Source organism: Pyrgilauda ruficollis, unplaced genomic scaffold (assembly GCF_017590135.1).
Source record: "Pyrgilauda ruficollis isolate IOZ18807 unplaced genomic scaffold, ASM1759013v1 scaffold16, whole genome shotgun sequence".
NCBI lineage: Eukaryota > Metazoa > Chordata > Aves > Passeriformes > Passeridae > Pyrgilauda > Pyrgilauda ruficollis.
The window spans coordinates 4,320,859-4,341,155 of NW_024514764.1; the positions used below are offsets into that span (position 1 = coordinate 4,320,859).

Sequence of the window (20,297 nt, forward strand, 5' to 3'; positions counted from 1 at the left end):
CCCGGGCTCCCGGCAGGTGGACAGACAGACAGACATCCCTGCTCCCTGCTCCTGCTCGCAGCCAGGCTGCTCAGAGCTGGCTGCTCTCACCAGAGCCTTGCCCAGCTTGGAAACAATCCCCTTCCCTGGGCCCCTCTTCAGGGTCTGACCACCCTCATCGAGATTTTTTTCCCCCCCTCTTGATCAGGTGGTAATTTCCGCTGTTCCCATTTGTGTCTGTTGTCTTAAGAGCAATGAGATCTCCCTGATTCTGTTTTCAGAAGAGACCAAACACAGTTCTCCCCCTTCTCTTCATCTGCTCTATGCTCCACGCCCTGCACCGTTTTGACGGCCACTGTGGACTTGCTCCAGTTTGTCATTGTCGTGCTGGTGTGGAGGAGCCCAAAACTGGCCATGGTACTCCAGGCTGTCCAGGAGGGAGAAAATCAATTCCTTCAACCTGCTGGCCACAGTCCTGGAGGTACAGCCCAGCCTGCAGTTGTTCTTGAACTGCAGATTATTGAAACCTGTGGATCTGGTCTCCTGTGAGAGACTCTGGGGAGCTGGGGCTGCTCCAAGGGCTGTCCTGTGCCTGAGCCTGGCTTTGGGACCAGGTGGGATGGGCTGAGCATCCACTCTGTGCCACCTTCCTCCTCTGCCCCCAGCCCCCAGTGCCTGCTCTGCCACAGGGCTTCTTGGGGGAGTGGGGATGGGGTGGAAGCAGCCCTGGGTCTTCCCTCAGCTTTGGGAAAGGTTAGGGGGAGCTGAGAGCAAGAAGGGGACCTGAGTTGTGCTTCCACCAAGCCCTGCCTCCTGGACAAGTGTGGTACAAGCAAGGCTTGGCAGAGAGACTTCAATGAGGTGATGATTCTAGGGATGGGTGAGAGGAAGAGAGGCCAAAGCAGGGTGTGAGACTGGGACCTGTCCTTGTGCCATGTTGTTTGTCCCCTTTTTAGCTCTTATTGCAGTAGTCCATTGCAGACAGCTTTCCAGATGAAGATCCCAGCAGAAGCGGTCTCTGGAAGCTGCTGTTAACATGTGGAAGATGATGTGACCCATTGGCACGTAGATATACAGGGCCTGTAAAATGAATTGATGCTCTGCCCATAAAGCTGTACTCTGTTCATTGGGTGTAATAATTAATGAACCTATAAAGGGACTTCATAAAACAGTAAAAATGAAAATACTTCACAGAAATACAAGATGATAAATTTTTATTTCATTCTGTTTCATGTGTCTGTTAGTTATGTGGGTCTGTGACTCAATACATGTTGTGGAATTAGACATGGACTTTAGTGTTAACCTGCCATTCACAATGTCCTCTCATGTCCAATTTTTATTATCATTATGGTAAAATCAATGCATGTCTTAATTGTAATAATAACTAATAATCAGCCATCATAATGAAGTAATTAAGTATTCTAAATTGTTAATAACCTTGCATGCTGCTATAATTAATTTGTTGCTGCCCTAACAGGAAAAGAAATTAACAGAAGCAGATGGGTAATGTTTTTGTTAAGGCTTCAGTACTGACTCTTTCTTAGGTACATGCCTGCCACACCACATATTTGATTATAGCAATTGTAACCTCGGGGCTGTTAATTTTAAATACCTCTAAAAAGGAATTCTTTTTTTTTACCTGGTTGCAATGCTTTTGTTCTCAGTAGTCAGTAAATTATAGTAATGACTCCTGGTGGTTCCAGTATTGTACATTAGCAAGGACTTACAGCATTCCTAGGAACAAGGAGTATGGATTGGAGCCTTGTACTTACACATAGCAGAGACCCTTGCAATTAATTCAGTGGTAAAGTACTGTGTTTATTCCCTCACTGTACAGATGTTTATTGAAGCCAGTCTGGTTTAAATTTTGTGCTCTTCATCCTTATAGAGTAGGAGGAGCTGTTAGAACAATTGCTAGAAAGATGTTGTCTTTTCAGGAAATGAATCATAAAAAAATCTCAGAAGTACATAAGAAGACCCCATCCAGCCCCACCTCCTATTCCCCCCCCAGTTTAGAAATCTTAAAATAGTACCCTGATAGTACCCAAAGGTACAGCCAAAGGGAGGTGGAGTTACTATCAACTCTGTTTACTAAACTTTAAAGGTATGTAAGTAGGAAAGGTTTAAAATACTTGAATCTTGCTGCTAGGGCAGCCTCATTCCAAGAAAATGTTGCATGTCTTTTGTTGAATTATGCCAGAACAGCTCCATATCTTTTAAAGCTGTCCTCAACAACACAGGGCTGGCTTTGTTTTGCTAGAGACATAGCAAAAGAAGGAAAAACTGCCTAGCACAAACATTGAAGGCTTTCTGAGGCTGCCTGCACAATGAAATTGTTCTGATTGAACTCTTGACAAATTATAACCTGCAGGTAGAGTGAGGATTTTCCATTTTTGCCTAACACGTATACATTTTGTCTCTTCCATTTTTCCTTGCCTGCAATGCATTCAGCACAGCAAGGGCTGGAAAGAAATCTGATTGTGAAACTGATAAATTGTCTTACATAGTTTCCCTATTTTGGCCATTGCCATGGTCTGGTTCTGAAAGTGCTTGGAATTCTCTTTCTCTCGTTTTGTTTTAGCAAGCTTCTTCTCAGTTGCCTATTGCCAGTGCTATATTACCCACAGTGCACATCATTTTTTTTTCTATCTCCTATTCTACGTCGACTCCAAGAGGCCTCGGTGTAAAAGCTGATGAGATGATTTATTTTTATCACTCACTTTTTCTCGTGAGAAAGAGAACCCCTTGGCCCTGCCTTCTCCACTGGCTTCCTCTTAGCACAGGCATTTGCTTCTTGGCAAATGGGGTCCATAAAATGCTACTGAATTAAACCAGCAAAGTGTTTCATTATATGTACTCTGGAATCACAGTGATAGATCCTTTTCTGGTCTAAATAGGTGCAGTCTCACCTGGTTTGAGAGCAGTTTGCCTTGTTGGCATCAGAAGGGAATTGGCTCCACCTGGCCAGGTGGCCAGGAGTCATCAGAGATGCCAGAGAGCAGAGGATCAGCCCCTGTGATTCCAGATCTGATTGCAGTTGTTTGCAGTTCCACGTACACTCATGGAAGACACTTTATGTGTTAAAACTTGCTGCAGGCCTTTGATATCTTTGACCTTTTAAAAAAAGTCTTCTAAATTTTGATATTCCCCAAGCAGACAGCTGGTATTTTTTGATTGAATAGATAGAGATTTCATGTCCAAACGCATTTCTTGGTTTCACTTTGCTGGATTAGTTCACTGTTCCCTGTATGTTCTCTGCTGCTCGCAGTCTTTTCTTGTGATTTGTTTTTGAGTGATACTATCAAAAGGTTGCAAAGAATTAAAGGGGCAGAAATGTCCTTGGAAAACTTCAGTGGTGTCCTGCTAGTGTCTCCCTTTGGATCTAGACATGGATATTTGGGTACACACAGTCCCACCTGCAGCTACACAAAAAATTGCCCCCGATACCTTCTGATTGGAACAAATGCTTGGCTCCCAAGAGCCACGAGCAACCAGATACAGATCCTCTGGGAGGAGGTGGTGAAGGCTTAAAAAAACTGCAAAGCATGCCAAATTCTTTGGCTGTGGAGAGGTGAAAAAAGGCCCTCCAAGTGCTGATGCTGAGCCCAGGACATGCTGGGTGCAGCACGGCTCTCGTGGTTGCAGCCTCATGAAACAACAGCTTAAACACCAGAACTGGTGCCCTATTTTCTTCATCTGCCACCTGAATAAGTCATCTGGAAAGAGGGCAAATGATATGTGGTCAACAAAATAAAGAAATCCCTCTGAGCAGTTCTCATTTACAGCACAATCATAAAAATCCTGGCAGAAAATCAAACCATTTCCATATCAGTTGAGCACACAGCATTGCGAGCACGGTCGGTGTCAGCAGTGCAGGGGCAGCAGACAGAGGCTGCTGTGTTCTTGGTGCTGCAGCTCAGACAGAAGATGAAATCATGGTAGTTCAACGTTTGGAGACTTAACTACTGATTTTCTGGCTTTCTGTTTGTGCTGGAGCTAAACCTGCTTGTGCTTGAAAAAAAAAATTGGTTGTTAGGAATGTGTTTGCATGTGTTTGGCCATAATTATTTAAAAAACCCTTCAAACACTAGAAGAACACCTATTTTTGCAGAGCTGTAGTTACAGTCTCTGCTTGGTGGAGGGATGGTTGCAGCTCTGTGTTTGTAAGGGCTGTTTTTTGCTGTAATGGCCAGAGAATGACTTTGGATGTCTTATAAACAAGTGTGTGGTACAGGGAAAAACAACAGACCATATTTTTGGCCTTGGCTGTATTGTTTATGCCTTCAGCAAGCACCACTTACTCAACTTATTCAGTATTTAAAGCTTGTTTTCTCTACATAGTACAGGCCCAGGAACACATGGCTTGAACTAAATATGCCAGCATCAGACCTTTATTGGGGGATGGAAAATAGGTCTGTTTTTTTTCAGATTTTAGCTTAGTTCAGGAACAAACACTTCAAAATTTTGAAGTATTTTGGTATATTGATCCTTGTGACATTTTTGTGTTTATTTCAGACACTGAAGATAGAGGGAATAAAAATTTCCAAACCCATTCTACACTTAGAACTGATGAACTGATTTGAAAGCCAGATTTCCTACAGGGATCTTAAGCATTTGGTGCTTTAGGAGGTGATAATTTCCAGAAGGGCGGTTTTCTTTGGTGCCATTCTGAAAGACCCAATTCTTGGCTGAGAAACTTTGGGGCTGCCTGCTGATCCATATCATTGGAGATCTGAGGGTGTTTGATGAATCTCAAATTGAGCATCCAAAAGCAGAAACACTTCAACTCATTAATCACTGTGCGAGATCTTGGCCAAACCATGTCAATTAAGAGCAGTAATTCTCCAGCAGAAAAGGAACATGGTGGTGTGTTTTCAGTGACAGTTGTGATAGTGCTGATTGCTTACATTTATATCAAAGACATGGCCTGGATTCGCTTTGGAGTTGCAAATCAACATCACCATAACTTTGGGTGCCTTGCATGTCTCTGTGTCCATATGTACTTCAGAATAATTTTTGATGACATGTCCTTCAAAGGTCTCTTCAAAAATCCAAGTCTTGGCCTAATAAGATTAAGACTTCACTGAATTAAGATTAAGATTTCACCCCATTATATTTTTGGGAGTAAAGAGTATTGGGGTAAATCTGCTGTTGCTGCGAATAGACTTTGGGTTCATTACACTGTCAGATGAAACTTTTAGTCTGTGAGTTTCAAACAAGTTTTTTTTTTTCTGATAAAATTAAAAGGTGATGTAGAAATAAAATGTGGAGCATTTTGGAGAAGGGTGCAGTGCTATACATAATTTATTGGGCACTGTTTGTACAGTCAATTGTTAAGTTATAAATAAAATAGAGGATTAACACAAGGATGAAAGGGTGAAACTGTGGGTAGTAATTTCCTCTGTATTTCTATTAAAAAAAAAAGCAAAAGTTTCCAAGTTTGCTCAAACAGCACATTTTGGTTTGGTTATTGATATTCACTGTGTTTTACCTATTTTTGGCTGTATCACATTGGAGACTTTCTGTCTCACAGAGTGCCTTTTCCTCAGTAAATGTTCTGCAGGCTGCAGAACCGTTCTCAGAGCTCGGTGAGGAGCCCAAAGTGAAACACAGCCAAAGTGAAACCAGAGGGAGGCAAACGAGCCTCTGCCACGCTGAATTCCCAGTCCCAGAGCTGCTGAAGAGCAACTGGACTTCCCTCATGGACACAAAGTCCCTCAGTGGCTGCTCCAGTTTGGCACCCACCTGTGTGGCTGCTTCCCCATCCTGCTGGAACCTCAGCTCCCAGTTCCAGCTGGAGCACTGGCCCAGGGACCAGCTCCAGAGATCTGTCTGTACCAGGCAGATGGTTTCTGCCAGCAGAGAAATCCCTTGAAGTGGAGAAATGCTGGACCTAAGTAAGATCACAAAAATGAGCAGAGTGGATTTAAAAATAAAATCCACAGACTTTTCAAAATAATTTGTTGTAGGTCTTTGCACTGGTGCTCAGAATGAGGTGAGGAGGAAGTTTCTCCTGGATGCCTCAGAGCAGGCTCTGTATCCATGGTGGAGGTGTTTCCTGAGTGTGAGTAGGAATAGCATGGAGTGGGCCTGATGAAAACAGCAGGAGTAAAATATATCATTTTGTTATATATAGGCCATGGGCTGAGCATCCCTTGCAGGTGCTGCGGGAGGTGCCTGGTTTGAAATCTCCCAGTGGTGCTGATGCAGAGCTGTGATCCTGAGCAAAAACATTCAGACTGATTAAGAGGAAAGACATGAGCAATTTCAACTTAGGAGTGAAACATTTCCTAGAACTGAGCCTGAATAAAGTCTGGAACAGTTGAACAGGAAATAAGCTAATAATGGGATTTTACAATATGCATTTCCCATATAAGGCATTGAAATGTAGCATAGGTTTATGGATTTGGTGGCTGATCTTCTGCCTGTTTTGATGAAGATCTTAGGTTTCTTCCCTGTTTGTGTAGTTGTGTATGTGAGGTCCTTTCTCCACTCCAGACTGAAGAGTTTCATCTCACCACTGTTGTCAGTGGTCCCTGGATGGGCCATTCTAGGCCAGACCAGGGAAGAGAGCAGTTAACAATCCCCTCTTGCTGCCTTTTGTTTTTGTTGGGGAGCTATTTCCTTTAGCCCTTGAGGCTGATGCATAGGAAGGGGAAGAGAGGTGGGGAGCGCCGTCTCGATGTGGTTCATGCTTCTGAAAATAAAGTTCCCCAAAATCTGATGTGGGGAAAGGAAGCCCTGGCTCCACAGAGCCTGCTGTCTCCCTCAATAAACAAAGGACTGGGTTTGGGCACGTTGCCCGAAGTGTTGGTGCAGGGTGTGTTCCCATCCCCACTGCTCTGCCTGGCCTTTTAAGGCGATGTGACAGCGAGCTGGAGACATGGAAAGGTGTGTAATTCAGCTGTGATTAACGAGCACGAGGCTCTTCTGCAGCTTCCCTCTTTCTGCAGCATCGCTTGGATTCCTTCTCACGAGTAACTCGCTGAGATTTTCAGAGTTTGGCCTCTTCTGCACTGTGAGTGCAATCTCCTGCCAGCTCTTATGCTATATTAATTTACAGCCAACTACCTTTCCAAATGTGCTCTGTACAGTGGAACAGGTTTTGCTTGTAAATGCAAGGCCAGATGTTCAGAAGAGGAGAGCTCCCGTTTGGGCATCTGGCAGTCACTGCTGGGCCACAAACCCATCGCAGCTGAAAATCTGAAATCTCTCTGCTTAGGCAACACAGCACTCAGGCTGGCCAGTTTGTGCACTGCTGTGAGAGGTGCCTTTCTCCATATAATTCAGGAGTTCTTTCAAAACAGCACACACCAAGTCACGGTCTCAGTTTTAAACCACAGCTTGTGCCTAAGAAGTTATTTTGATTTCTTGCTGAGCATGGGTTCACTTTCCAGTTCCAGCTGATGTTTTCCTTTCCTTTTTCTGCAAAATCTGTTAACAAAGGCTAAATAAACAATGAAGGTAGGTCTACTGGCTAGATAAAAAATAGGTCTGATTTATTAATAAGTGTTTCTTTTTTTTTTCCAGTGACATATTCGATGCCATGTTCCCTGTCACACACATCGCAGGAGAAACAGTCATACAACAGGGTAATTCTTCCTGTCATTTTTCCTCCTGTGTGTTTGCTAGGGTCCTTTAAGTCACATCTCTCCATTTGAGGTTTCACCCTCTTTGCTTAATGGAAAGATTAACCGCGTTCCAAAGGCCTCCAAGTGTGCAGCTATATGATAAGTTCATGGATGCAAATCTCTTGCTACACATGCAAAGAATCCCACTCTGGTGGATCTCCTGCGTTTCAAAGTGCTGCATTTCAATCTAGATAAATAGCACTTCAAATTAAAATGTTCATTCCTTAACTGAAGATAATCAGGAAGTAAACCCCAGCTCAGGATGCATAAGGGTGGCACAGGCAAGCTGAGAGTAATTAGAGATGGAAAATATTTTTATGGTTGTTGGGAATATTCAACACCTCATTGTGCTGTATCAGAGCTATCACACTTGGCAACTTACCTGCATGCCTGCAGCACATCAGGGAGGGCTTCATTACCCTCAGGCTATATTAAAACCTCTTGAGTGTTTACCCTGAATGAAGTATTGAATCAATCAAAAGAGATAAATTAATGCAATTGAAAGGTATTAATAGCAAGAAATCATAGCGATACTTTGATTTATGAAGGCAAACAAGCAAGGATGTTTCAGAAAATTAATCTCTCTCTAAGTAATCTGGTGTACAAACCTGTGCAAATATGTACAGGATTAAATACAGGGACAGGAAGTTATTGAATAGCTTGGCAGTCCTTCAGGAAACAATCACCTTTTGTATTTTGCTTCCAGGTGATGAGGGAGACAACTTCTATGTGATTGACCAAGGCGAGGTGGATGTAAGTATGCTCTTGCAGTATAATATTTATTTTGAAGCTACAGAATAAAACTGTGTGCTTTGGCAGAGAGCTTGAGCCAGCCACGTGCTGTGGGTCTGTCTCCTTTCTTCTTGAACTAGATTTCACAGGATTGGTTTCATTACTTTGCTTTTGTTGTGTTAAGTTATTTGTTCATAATTTTAAATTTGGCATGTGTTACGTCCTAGCTTATTTGTCCATTCCAAGCATGAAATCAAAACCAAGCAAATGACATTATCTTCAGAGCCCTAACCACACCTGGAGGTGTGCAGTGTTTGGCAGAGCAGGCCACCATGCTGGAATGCCCCTGAGGGTTCAGATCAACCATAAGGAAAATATTTTCTTTAATCAGTTAGCTTAGCTCATGTGTTGTTTGTTTTTGTTTTGTTTTGGTTTTTTTTCCAGAAATTGAGATACAGCCTCAGGCAGTGAGTTTCATCTTAGAAACCTTAATTTGCTTTTAAAATTAGGTCCAAATATAAGAACAATGCAGCATATTAATAAAGCAAGGATTATTATAAGTGTAAAGTGATCTGTTAGACCACAAAATGTTTACAGGAGTATGCAGTGGTTTAATCAGCAAGTCTTTGAAAAGAAGCTTCTTTCTGAACCTGCCTTCCAAATCATAAATTATTCACCTCCTATCATTTCTCTCCTGTATGAAACTCACCCTTTTGCAGTTTTGCTGCAAGCATGTACCTTGGGTAGGACAGACTTTCTCATTAGCAACCTTACTCTTCAGATGCCCACATGAGTTTGGTTTGGCATATTTAAAGAAGAAGGTGATTTATTTTAAATCCAGGCAGGAGGCACAGAGTTATTTTAGTGAAAGTTATTTTCTTTTAGCGCTCTGTTTGTGTCAGGAGACCATCTAATTGGTATTGTTGGGAATTGAGAAACCTCACATGCTGCCTCTGCCTCTGGAAGTTGCTCCTCAGGAAATCCGTCTGACTCACGGTTCCTATCAGACAGCCCTCTCAACAGCAAACACTGCCACATCCACAGGGCCAGAAAAGAAAAGGGCAATATTTATAGAACAGTGTTAAAATTTAGTTTTAAAATAATTCGCTTGGGACCGATAGGGAGCTAAATGAGTTCATTGGCTTTGAATCAGACCCGCAAACACGCAAATGCACATGCTGAAGTTATAGATTAATCCTCTTTAAAAATCATTTGTCCTCTCTCAACACCTTTAGGAAAGCTTTCTTCAGTGTTCAGCTCAGGGATGGTGAGGGACTGAATGGCATCAGAAAACAGTTTGCAAAACCCTTGCAATTAATTGCAAAAGAGTTAATATTCTGTATGCACATACTGCTCTTAAAGAACAGTGGCAAGGTAGGGTTTCACTGAGTAAATTGCTACTTTGATTTTATTAGCATTGTCATTCCCTTCTCCCCTGAAATCAGCCTCTAGCTGCTAGGACAGATTAAAATGGATACATCCACCACAATGTCATTCTGACACTTACCAGAGACAGGTACAGACATCACCTGTGGGACAAATACTTCCTAACAAGACTTAAAAATGTAATTTGGACTGTGCTTGTCCAGAAACCAGCACAGCTTCTGTGTCTGGCCAGACTTGTCTGTGACCAGCTCTCACACTGCCCCGCCTCAACACCCTCTAAGGTGCCTCCTTTCCACTGCTCTCCATCTGCTCAGCTTGGTTCTTCCCCCTTCCTAAGCTTTTCCTAAAACTTCACCCAAAACACCCCCTGAATTCCAGCGCAAGGGGCTGTGCAAGGCAGGAGGCGTTTGCTCATGCAGGAGCCACAGGCTGGAAGTTCCCTGCAGGGAGGTGATCCCACTTCCCCTGAGAGCAAAGTCTGTTCCAGGGCACCAGGGTGGGCAGGGTGGGCTGCTCCTGCGTTGGGCAGCAGCTCCCAGAGCCCCTGGGCAGGCACCATCACCCCGTCCGTGGTGCTCCCCAGGAGAGTCCTGCCACTCTCTGGGCAGAGCTGCTGAAATCTTTGCTGTCTAAGGAAACCCCAGGCCACTAGTAAGAGAGCTGCTGTTCATTTAAGCCTTGCCAGATACTTTTTTGGCGTGCTTCCATGCTTCTCCAAGAAAGAAAAGTGACTTGGAGTGGAGACAATTGACCCTGAGACTCAGAGCCTCGAGCCATTTTCTGCCTGGTTCAGCTGGCGTTGGCACGTGCACAGGGGCTTTGACCCCTGGCCAGGGTCTCTGCTGCCATTCCCTGATCTGCTTGGGAGTGGCAGGAATGCCAGGAGTGGTGGATTCAAGGAGCAATTTACTCTGGAGCCATTGGGACTGATAAGCACCCAGATTTTCCATACGCAGACATAAAGGAGGTCGCGAGTGTCATCATAAAATCCTTACCCATGGAAGAAAGTCATGACAAAACACAAAAAAAAAACCCAATAAAATCTATTCAACCAAGCAACCAAAACCAAACAGAAACCACCAACAAAGTGAGAATAACAAAATCAATGTGTGGTGTTTTGAGTTTAAAAAGCTGCAGCATGTAAAAGTAATTTTTGTTCGAGTTTTGGCACAGGCACCCCACAGACTAAGTAAGAACTTTCTAAAATTTTCCCTTACAAAATAATCTGAGTCAAATTAGAAGCACCATAAAATATTTTTTTAATATAATAGCACTTCATTCTCAACTCTTTCATTTTTTTAGGGTATAAACAAACCCTGTTGGCACAGAATAAAATATCTGTACATTTTCTTCTGTGGGCCAAGGGAAGGGCAAAAATTTTCATAGGTAAAAGAAGGATTTTAGAATGAGGAAGAGGTAGACTTGGGAAACATGGGGTTTTCCTCTCTTCTACTGTACCCTACAAACCAGGCACACTTGCACCAAAGCTGGCATTATTGTATTTTTCACAGTTTTCCTCCTTAGCACATCAGGGTTGAGGAGAATTTTATCTCATGACTGTCCCTGCAGATGGGTACAGGGCACACGAGGTAGATGGTGGCACAAACTTTGAAGTCTTAGAGGTCACTTGTCTGCTGGAAGCTTTCCTGCTCAGACAAGTGGGAACGTGTGCCAAAAAGGAGCTGGCAGAACTTAAATTATAGTTTCCAGTAAAGATGTTGAAAGTACCTGCTAAAATATGACTTGCAAAAATCTCTAATCCATATTTCTAAGTATAAAGTGACTTCCTGTTTGTTATTTTAGTCTCATAACCTCACATTTTTTTACTTTAAAAAGCGCCGTACTGCCCTTTTCGAACAGATGTATTTTTTTTTAGACCCAGCAACTTCCTATTCTATTTAATGTCACAGCAACTTTCTCTACAGGCATTCTCAGGTTTTCTTCTTGTAAGACAACAGCAGCCGAGCTGTAGTAGGGTGAAAAGCAAAATGAAAACTTTTCAGTGTTTTTTTTTCTTTAATTTCTGTATTTACTGTATAAATTTCTATGTGAAACTATACATTAATATTGTGGACAATAGATTAAATTATTTCTTGATTGTAGGTCAAATCTTCCTGGAGCCCTTATTTGTATATACAAACTGTCTAATTTGTGTATACAAAGATGAAAATTACACAGTGTTTTATGTGAGAATACTGTTGGATTTTAAATCTAGTTATATTTAATGGTTAGATTCCATAGACAGCCTCTAGTTTAAATTCTTCCATCATCAATGATTTTTCTAATATTGAAAGGTTGCCTTTTGAATTTGAAGCAGAACATTTTAAAGTTTGGAGTTTTTCAGCTTGGATTTTAAGTATTCTTAAGGCAGTCTCCAAGTTCATACATTCAAATTCAAACTTACAAATAAAACACTGTCTTTGAGAAAACTACCCACACAAAAATACCCTTCATGTCTAAGACTTGTTCATTTTTCCAAGAATAAATAAAACTCATCTTCATTTTTGGAGGACAAATATTAAGGCTTGACAAGACACAAAGCACAAATTATTGCAAACAGATACAAGGGAGGGGATTTAAGACAAGAATTACCATGCCTGGAACAAATTAGATTGTCCACACAGATCACAAAGTGGCAGCACAAAAAAAACCTTAAAAATGCTTCAAGTTAACTTGAAGTCAGCAATACAAAATTAAAGGAAAGGTAAATTCACTCCAGTGAAGCTCAGAGATAGATGTTCCTGTCCTGCCTTCAAGGTAAAATGCTCATGGCAAGGTTCCTTTCTGCATCTCTAGAGAAAGAACATGAAGGTGAGGGAGGCCCGGATTCATTCCTGGGGCACTGAATGTTGTATGACTGCAACTTCTCCCACAGTTAGTGCCCATGGGTATCACAGCCCATTTGCCTCCTAAAAAGATAATTAAATGAACCAAACTGTGTGATTCTCAAGCCCCCAGAAGTTGCAGTGTTCATATTAGATGATAGAAACCAATAGAAACCTGAAGTATTTTTGCTCTGTGAAAAGTAGATGGTCCTGATGGCTTGGTCATATTTGGGCACCTGCACTTCCACTTTTCCTCTTCAGCTGCATGAAAGAAGGTTCCAGCTGTTATGGATCTGTGACTGGCAGGTCAAGTGACAATTAGGAATAATTCATTTATGTACTTACCACTTTGGTGAGAGTTCACAAATGCCTAAAACTGGCTCAGCCAAAACCTCAGCCCAGCATTTTTTAGGATATATAGGGAGATCATCTGAGCTGCTGCCATATAAAATCGACTTTCATAAGCTGTTCTGAGCCTAAAATAGCTTTGCTTCCCACACCTTACAAACAGAACTCCTTTCCTTTCCACTCCTTTTTAAAAAATCTATTTTAAAGGGATTTATAGTGGAGCTGAACTCTGTTAAAGGGCAGGATGGCTTTGTAGTGTGCCATCAATGCACTTTAACTTCATCACGAACACAGAAGTTGAGTGTTGACTTAGGCCTTTGCAGGGAATGAAGTCCAATGTCTTTGCTTCTAGAAAACAACTTATTCTCAAACTGTTTTCTTTTTCAGAGACTGGTATTTGAAATGACATTTTATTGGGGGAGTGAGTGCTGGGCCCAAAGACTGTCAGATCAGTGCTTTGGTTTCACCTCAGAGCACTTTAAACCTGACACCCTTAGGGTGGAGGAATGACCATTTGCATAAACTGTTTAAGGCGAGATGTCAAACATGTTTTGTACAGTCTTGTCAAGTCAGACAGCAAAATTAAAGGAGTTTTAGAGCAGTTCAGTAGCAGCCTCTCTAAATAATGACTGGGCAACATCTAATGTCCATCCTTCACTTGCTCAGTCTTGAGTTCTACCAGCATAATTCCCCTCTCTGGGCTGCAGTCACATCCTGCACACTGCTTTAACAAGAAATGTCACCATGTTGCTTAAAAAATATGTGTTGGAATAAGTTTATATTCCTGCTTATAATTCAGACCCTTCTGCAGTAACAAAATCTGTGTTCAACAGAAGAGCATGTACTCTACACTCTACATGTATTTTTGGTGTGCTGAAAAAGAGTCAAGGGTACCATGTCAGTTGGCACTCAGGATGTGATCCAAAACCCTTTGGAATTTAGATTTTTCCCACCATCCCTGAGACTTTTTACTGAGAACACATGGATTACTGTAGTGTAGCAAACCCCGTGACCCATCCAGTGAAATTCCCGCAGAAGGAGGGTGGCCCTACAGTCAAATATGCATCTGGGCAATTTTGCAATGAGCCAGTAGAGTTTAGAAATGTTCATACATTCTCACTATGTTACAAGCCTTTTAGAATTCTCATCTTATTCATCCATTTCTCCTGCTCGTCTCACAAAAAAAAAAAAAAAAAAAAAAAGAAAAAAGAAAAAAAGAAAAAAAGAAACCACAGAATTACCCGCTCGTTTCACCAGGAAACTGCTTGGGTTTGCCTGGCTTTTTTAAAACTTCTTTTTCTGCTTTCATTTTTTTCATCATGAGGAGAATCAAAAGTAGATTCAATGTTCTGTGAGATTTTCTTTCTGTGGTGAGTGTGAAAGTTTGAAAGGGAAGGCTGTTGCTGTTCTCTTGTGTGATATTCTCCTGGGTGACATTCATCTTGTCATGGTGATGAAATGAAGCTTTAGCTTTTGTGGCTTCAGCTTTTTCTTGGCAGTGTGCAACCACCTGCCTGTTTGGGATTATTTTTACCCTTTATTTTTAAGCCCCTTGATCCTCAGATGTTCCAGGAGCACCAGGAGCCACCACGTTGCCTGGAGTTCAGCTGCTCCTTTTCAGCTGATACCCAAGAGGTCTCTTGATCAGCTGAACTGCTTCGTGGCCTCATCCATCTCCCACTGAACCAGCATTTCACTGGCCTCAGTAGGAGCTGGAGCAAATCTTAATTGAATACTGTGAAGCTAAATTGGGATTGATTCCAGCTGTATTTTGTATTATGCCTTTTCATCATAAAATGAAGATGGAATTAAAATTAATACTGACAGGTTGTTGAGTTTTGACCCTAGTTCATTTATTTTGGTCACCATCTTTTCTCATGCCCAGCTTGAGCACAGCTCTAATTCATGCATTTTTTAAAAACTGCTAGTTTATTACTCACTAATTGGTGTCAGGTTATGGTCTTTGCCTCTGCAATACTTTTCTGCTTAAGTTGAGAATACCTGCCTCTTTTGTTCATATTATTTTTCTTCACAGAACTTCCAAGCAAATGAAACTAATACTGCTTGATTTCTGCTGTTACTGGTCTGTAACAGGTTGGGGTGTATTCTGCCCTGAGTAAATGCACCCAGTCTTCCCTCCCCTCCAAACTCAGAGGCACAGTGACAGAATTGAAAGGTTTATTGTGTAGTTTATAGCAAACTGCAGAATGCACGGCTCACAGCAGCCTTTGCATGCACTCTTTTGGCTCATGAGCGGCATTGTTCATGGATAAATAGTGAGGAAAAAGCTGTCCAGCAGAAAACACCTGCATGAGTTGCCTTCCTACAGGGAAGATGTCACAAAACACTCAAGTGCAGGAATTCTTCTCAAATGAAACATCATCCAGGACAAATGTGGCAATAGTGGTATCAATCCATACCGTGTTCCAAGAGGATTTAGTACCTAAATGTATGAAATATTTGAGTTTGACCCTATCTGGGTCTAACTCTGCTTCCTGAGTTCTCTGGAGCTGATGTTAAAGGGTCATTCTGCTTAGAGCTTCTCAAGTCCAAAGCCCTTAGTCATCTTCACTACGGGAGATCTGTATAGTTACATTTAAATGGGTTTTGGAGGCACTAGGCTTAGGGAAGAAAAGAAAAAAAAAGTTCCTTTTCAAAAGATATTTCCTTGTTTTGACTGTTTTTCATTTCATGGCCATGGCACATTTCAGTAATCCTCATTACACATATCAACAAACCTCCTTCCTTTCAAGTCTGACAGTGTTAATAAAAAGCCAAAGTTGTGACAGTTCTGCTTGCTGACTGCCTGAGCCTTGAACACAAGGAGGAAAACATGATGCCAGCTAACCATGGGAGCTGAAAACCCAGAGGGTAAATAAAGTCATTGTACTGAAGCAACAACTTTAAATTCTGTCCACAGAGCAGGTTGTTCCCCTCTTTGGGGACCAACTGTCGGAAGTGTCACGCTCTTGTTTTCCTTCTGTGTCCCCAACATTGACAATTAAAAGGAAATTGCTAACAGGCTTTTGGGTAACTGGCAGCTAGGAGGAGAACTCCAACTCTGCTTTTGATTCTTTTGTCTTGTGCTGTGGTAGGTTTATGTCAACGGGGAGTGGGTGACCAGCATTGGGGAAGGAGGCAGCTTCGGGGAGCTGGCGCTGATCTACGGAACCCCGCGGGCTGCCACCGTCAAGGCCAAGACAGACCTGAAGCTCTGGGGCATCGACAGAGACAGCTACAGACGCATCTTGATGGTGAGCTCAAGGGGAAGGGCTTCCTTGTGGAGCTGGCATTTTGTACTTCCTTTTGCGGTTCTGTGTTCAGAGTGCTCTGGTGCTTCCGCGTGAACGAGAGCGGACGTGGCGAAATCACAGAGTAACTGAATGAAGTGAGCTGAAAGAAAAGGGGACAGGATTCAGCAGAAAGGCGCTGAGTCAGAAATGCAATTGAGAAACATTATGCATAACTGTTCTGTGAATGAAAACCTCAGGAGGCCTCTGTTACCCACCAAAGCTATGCAAATCCTCTCCTTATCGTGAGCCTGGAAATATCTCTCAGCAGCACCCCTTGCCTGTGAAGTCTTTGTCTGATCTTGTATTACATTCCTCAAGGCAGGTGATAGAAAGTAAATCCAGCTCCACTAAAATAATAAAAAGTCTTGCTTGGACTGTGCCCTCCATCTCTGTTAGCCAGCACCCAGCCACACATGCCATGGGGCTGTAGCTGCTAATGATTCATTGCTCTGCTCCTTTCAAACTCCCTCATCCCTGCAGCAAAGCTCTGCAGACCTTTGTGGCACCTGGGGCGTGTGCTAGCTTATGGATTTGCTGTAGGTTCTTCAGTGGTGAGTTTATAATGGAAACTTTGACAGATAATTAACTTCAGCAAAGTCATAACTTTTTTATGAGTTTGTTTCCAATGTCCATGTGCATATCTTCCTTCTCCGTAAAATATTCCTTTCTTTTTGATAATTAACAGACATTACTCTGTGTAAAGCTTATTTCTCAATAGGACTTGTCTCTCAAAGCTGCATTGTTCCCTTCTGATCTGAAGGAAATGACACTGTGCTCTCAGACTAACAATTTTGAGATCATCTGTATTTCCAGTGGGTGTTACAGAAAACAGAAAAACCAGCAAAGGAACTGAGTAGATTTTACCCTTTAATGATTAATTCTTAAGCAGCAGCGTAAAAGTGATCTTTGTTTACCCTGTGTGATGGCTGTTGGGTGTCTGTATGAGCACTGCTGGTGTTCACTCCCTCTTTCATGGGCTGAGTTCAGTGTCACATAAACAAACATCACACTGGCATTTAGGAGAGTACAGCTGATGGAAATTTATTCTATCCCAAAATATTCAGCCTGATGGCCCCAAAACAAATTGAGGAATAATTATGAAAAGTGTTTTGGCTTCTCTCTTGTGGGTAAGCAGGATGAATAGTTTTGAAAGGTTCCCAGGACAGGCAAGCAGGCAGAGGTACTTCTAAAACTCAGAGCAGGAGAATTTCTGAAGAGATGTAAGAGGCACACTCAGCTTATTTGTCCCATGTCCTACAAGGATGCAGTGGAGGGGTGTCTGGGATAACTGGTGTGATGAACCTGCAAGCTACGAGGAAGAATCCAAAATTCAAAAGCAAAGGAATGTAGGAGGGAAATAAATGTCAGGACAAGGTACATATTCCATGGCTCTTTAAGCAGAGCTTTCTGCAGCTGCCTGTAAGCTTGTGGTGAGGAATTGAAGGGACAGGTTCACAGGCTTTGCAGCCTGGAGGTGATTTCAGTGCTGGTGTTGATGGAACTTCAGGTACCTAAAATCAGCCAGCCCTGTGAGCTGTCAGGTTTGGCCATGTGTCCATTATCACCTGATAGCACACTTCAGAAGATGAATATTTGATGCAGAGAGAGGACTTTGCTAAAAGGATTTAAAGTCCCAAGTGGGAAAGACTGTGGTTTTAATGCTAGTTTGGTTGTACATACAAGCTGAATATTATGGTTGTACTTCTGTTTGATTCTAGTAGTGCTAAGTGCTTTTCAAATTAATTTATGTGTTCTCTGGATCAGTGCCTGCTATGCCTTACCTAGCAAGCTCAGTTTCTGCAGTCGATGAGACCTTTTGATTAACATGGATATATTTCTCTCCCTCTCATGCTTCTTGTGCTTTTTCACAGTTGAGGCCACTAAAAATTGGTCTGTTGCGCTGTGTTAGATACCCAGACAGCATTATTAGTACTGAGATAGGAAATATTTCTTGGTAAATTATTTGCTGCAGGTGTAGAAAATGTCCAATTTTAAATGCAGTCCATGGTGAATGCAATTTACCCATCCACACTGAATGAATCCTGTCATCTTCCCATTTATTTGTAGGTGCAGGTTGGATAACTTTGTTGCTGTAGGTGAAATGAGACACCTGTCTCTGCAGTCGTGTGAGGGCAGGTTACTGTGGCTCTCTGCACATTTCCTCAAGCCTAAGAATTAATTACATCTTGTTTCATGGCTGCATTTCACACTTGAAGCTGACTCCACCATTATGGGGCTGCTTTTGCTGGGCTCAGTTCAAGTGTAGTAGTGGCTGCCTCTCAGCTCCCAGAAACATGCCATTTAGCCTCTAACAGGGTATTTTGAATGTATAAATACTTCTGCCTTTAAATAAGGAGTAATAATGCTTATGGTACCTTTTGAAGTGTATAATTTAAGATGGTTCCAAAACTTAAGAGCAAGTGGGTTTCTCTTTTCTTATTTTCTGGTTGCAAATCCTTTTGTCCAAGGAATAAATGACCTTTTTCTGCCAAAGATTTTTGCTATAGTCAGATAAAGCCCCTCCATAACCCCAGATAGTTATTTCTCTTGTCTGCATTCCTTCCCTGCCATGACCAGCCCCGTGTTTTCTCAGTCAAGTGTTGAAATTTTATTTGAGTTGTAAATATTTATTTGCAAATCATGCCTTCAGATCCACACTTGCCAAAAAGATTTTATCCTGTCATGAGACACTTGACTCTCCACCTCATTTCTCCTTGCAGGCACTATTTTGGTCCTTTGCTTTGCATTTAATAATTTCTTGGTTTTATTTCTGCTTAGTGCCATTTTCCCCACTTACATGTCTCATTGATCCTGACTGCTTTATGATATGAATAAAATGTATCTCAGGAGGTTTGGAGTTTGGGGTTTCCTTTTTATGGATGGACAAAGCCTGATGCAGAAAGCTCCTGCTGGCTTTTTGTTACAGTTGTCATCCATTTATTATTTAGCCTGTCCCAAAGGAAGTTTGTTGAAACAGATATATTTCTTTATATTTCATTGTCTCAGCTTAGGTACCCTGATGGCTTGAAGGTCACATTCAAGTTTGTTTTAGCAGCTGTGATATTGTAAATGTCGGGATAGGTCTTTTTGTCAGAATGCGCAGTGAAACTGCAGTCCTTGACAAAGCATTACACCATGAAATTCATTGTATTAGGTGGGGTACAAAAAACCACTTCAGCATGTTCCCTCTGTGGTACACTCACAAATTATCTGTCCATCTGTCTGTTCCATTTATTTCATAGAATCATCTCTGCTGGGTTACATACTTTTCACTCTGTTGCAAATTCTTTTATGTATATGTTCTCTGTGTGTGTGCACACGGGCACAGACACACACACATGTATATATTCAACATTTATTTACTTACATTCTTCTGGAAGAGAGCAAAGGATTTTTTTTCTGCCATAGGCTTCTCATGGAATTCAGTTGCTGCCCTCTTCTTTGCAATTTGGATTCGAGAGCATCACGGAATGGGGAACATCCCAGGGTAGTACAATATTTGTATTCTAAATATAGCAAATACCACAAATACCAGAGAAGCAAATGTCTCTATCCCAACATCAGATTGATCCCCTAGACAATTCAGTTCCCAGACTGAGAAAATTCAAAGCATTAATTTCTTGTAATTTCTTCTTTGGAGGACTTGATCCAGGATAATTTAACTCCCCTCTAGTTTCCATGGTCCAAGATACCTGGCTCTGAGAGTGGAGCTGTGTGGGATTCAATACATTTGACCTATTTGGCAAACTGCTCACAGAAAGAGAGTTATAACATTGGTTTGTAAGTTGTGACAAATCAAGGATAGTTAGTTCTTAATGTTATACTTCATTTTATTTATGCTATTTTGGGTTTCTTCTACTGTCTTTTACAGCTTGGAACCCGAGAACAAATGCTTTAACAAGCAGGGTTTTTTTAAGCTGAGATAAAATAAAGTCAGGAGGATTTTGGGTTGCCATAAAATGCAGGTTCTGTGGTGGCCAAAGCATAAAGCAGCTCCAGGGGCTGCAATCCACCTGACATCTGTGGCATAGAGCACCTGGACCGTGTGGGCTGCTTGGTGTCCATGGCCAGAATGCACAGGGGCTTTTTCTTCCATGCTCCAG

At 42.0% G+C, this 20,297-nt stretch overlaps 1 protein-coding gene across 2 annotated transcripts in view; it reads left to right on the forward strand.

Annotated features, from left to right (window-relative positions):
• Positions 1-20,297, forward strand: part of PRKAR1B (protein kinase cAMP-dependent type I regulatory subunit beta) — a 92,492-nt gene that overhangs the window by 43,929 nt on the left and 28,266 nt on the right. For both annotated transcript variants that reach the window (XM_041462503.1, XM_041462502.1), the window contains exons 5-7: positions 7,510-7,571; positions 8,317-8,363; positions 15,997-16,155. In XM_041462503.1, the coding sequence (XP_041318437.1) occupies positions 7,510-7,571; positions 8,317-8,363; positions 15,997-16,155 (268 nt within the window). The remainder of the gene's footprint in view (positions 1-7,509; positions 7,572-8,316; positions 8,364-15,996; positions 16,156-20,297) is intronic.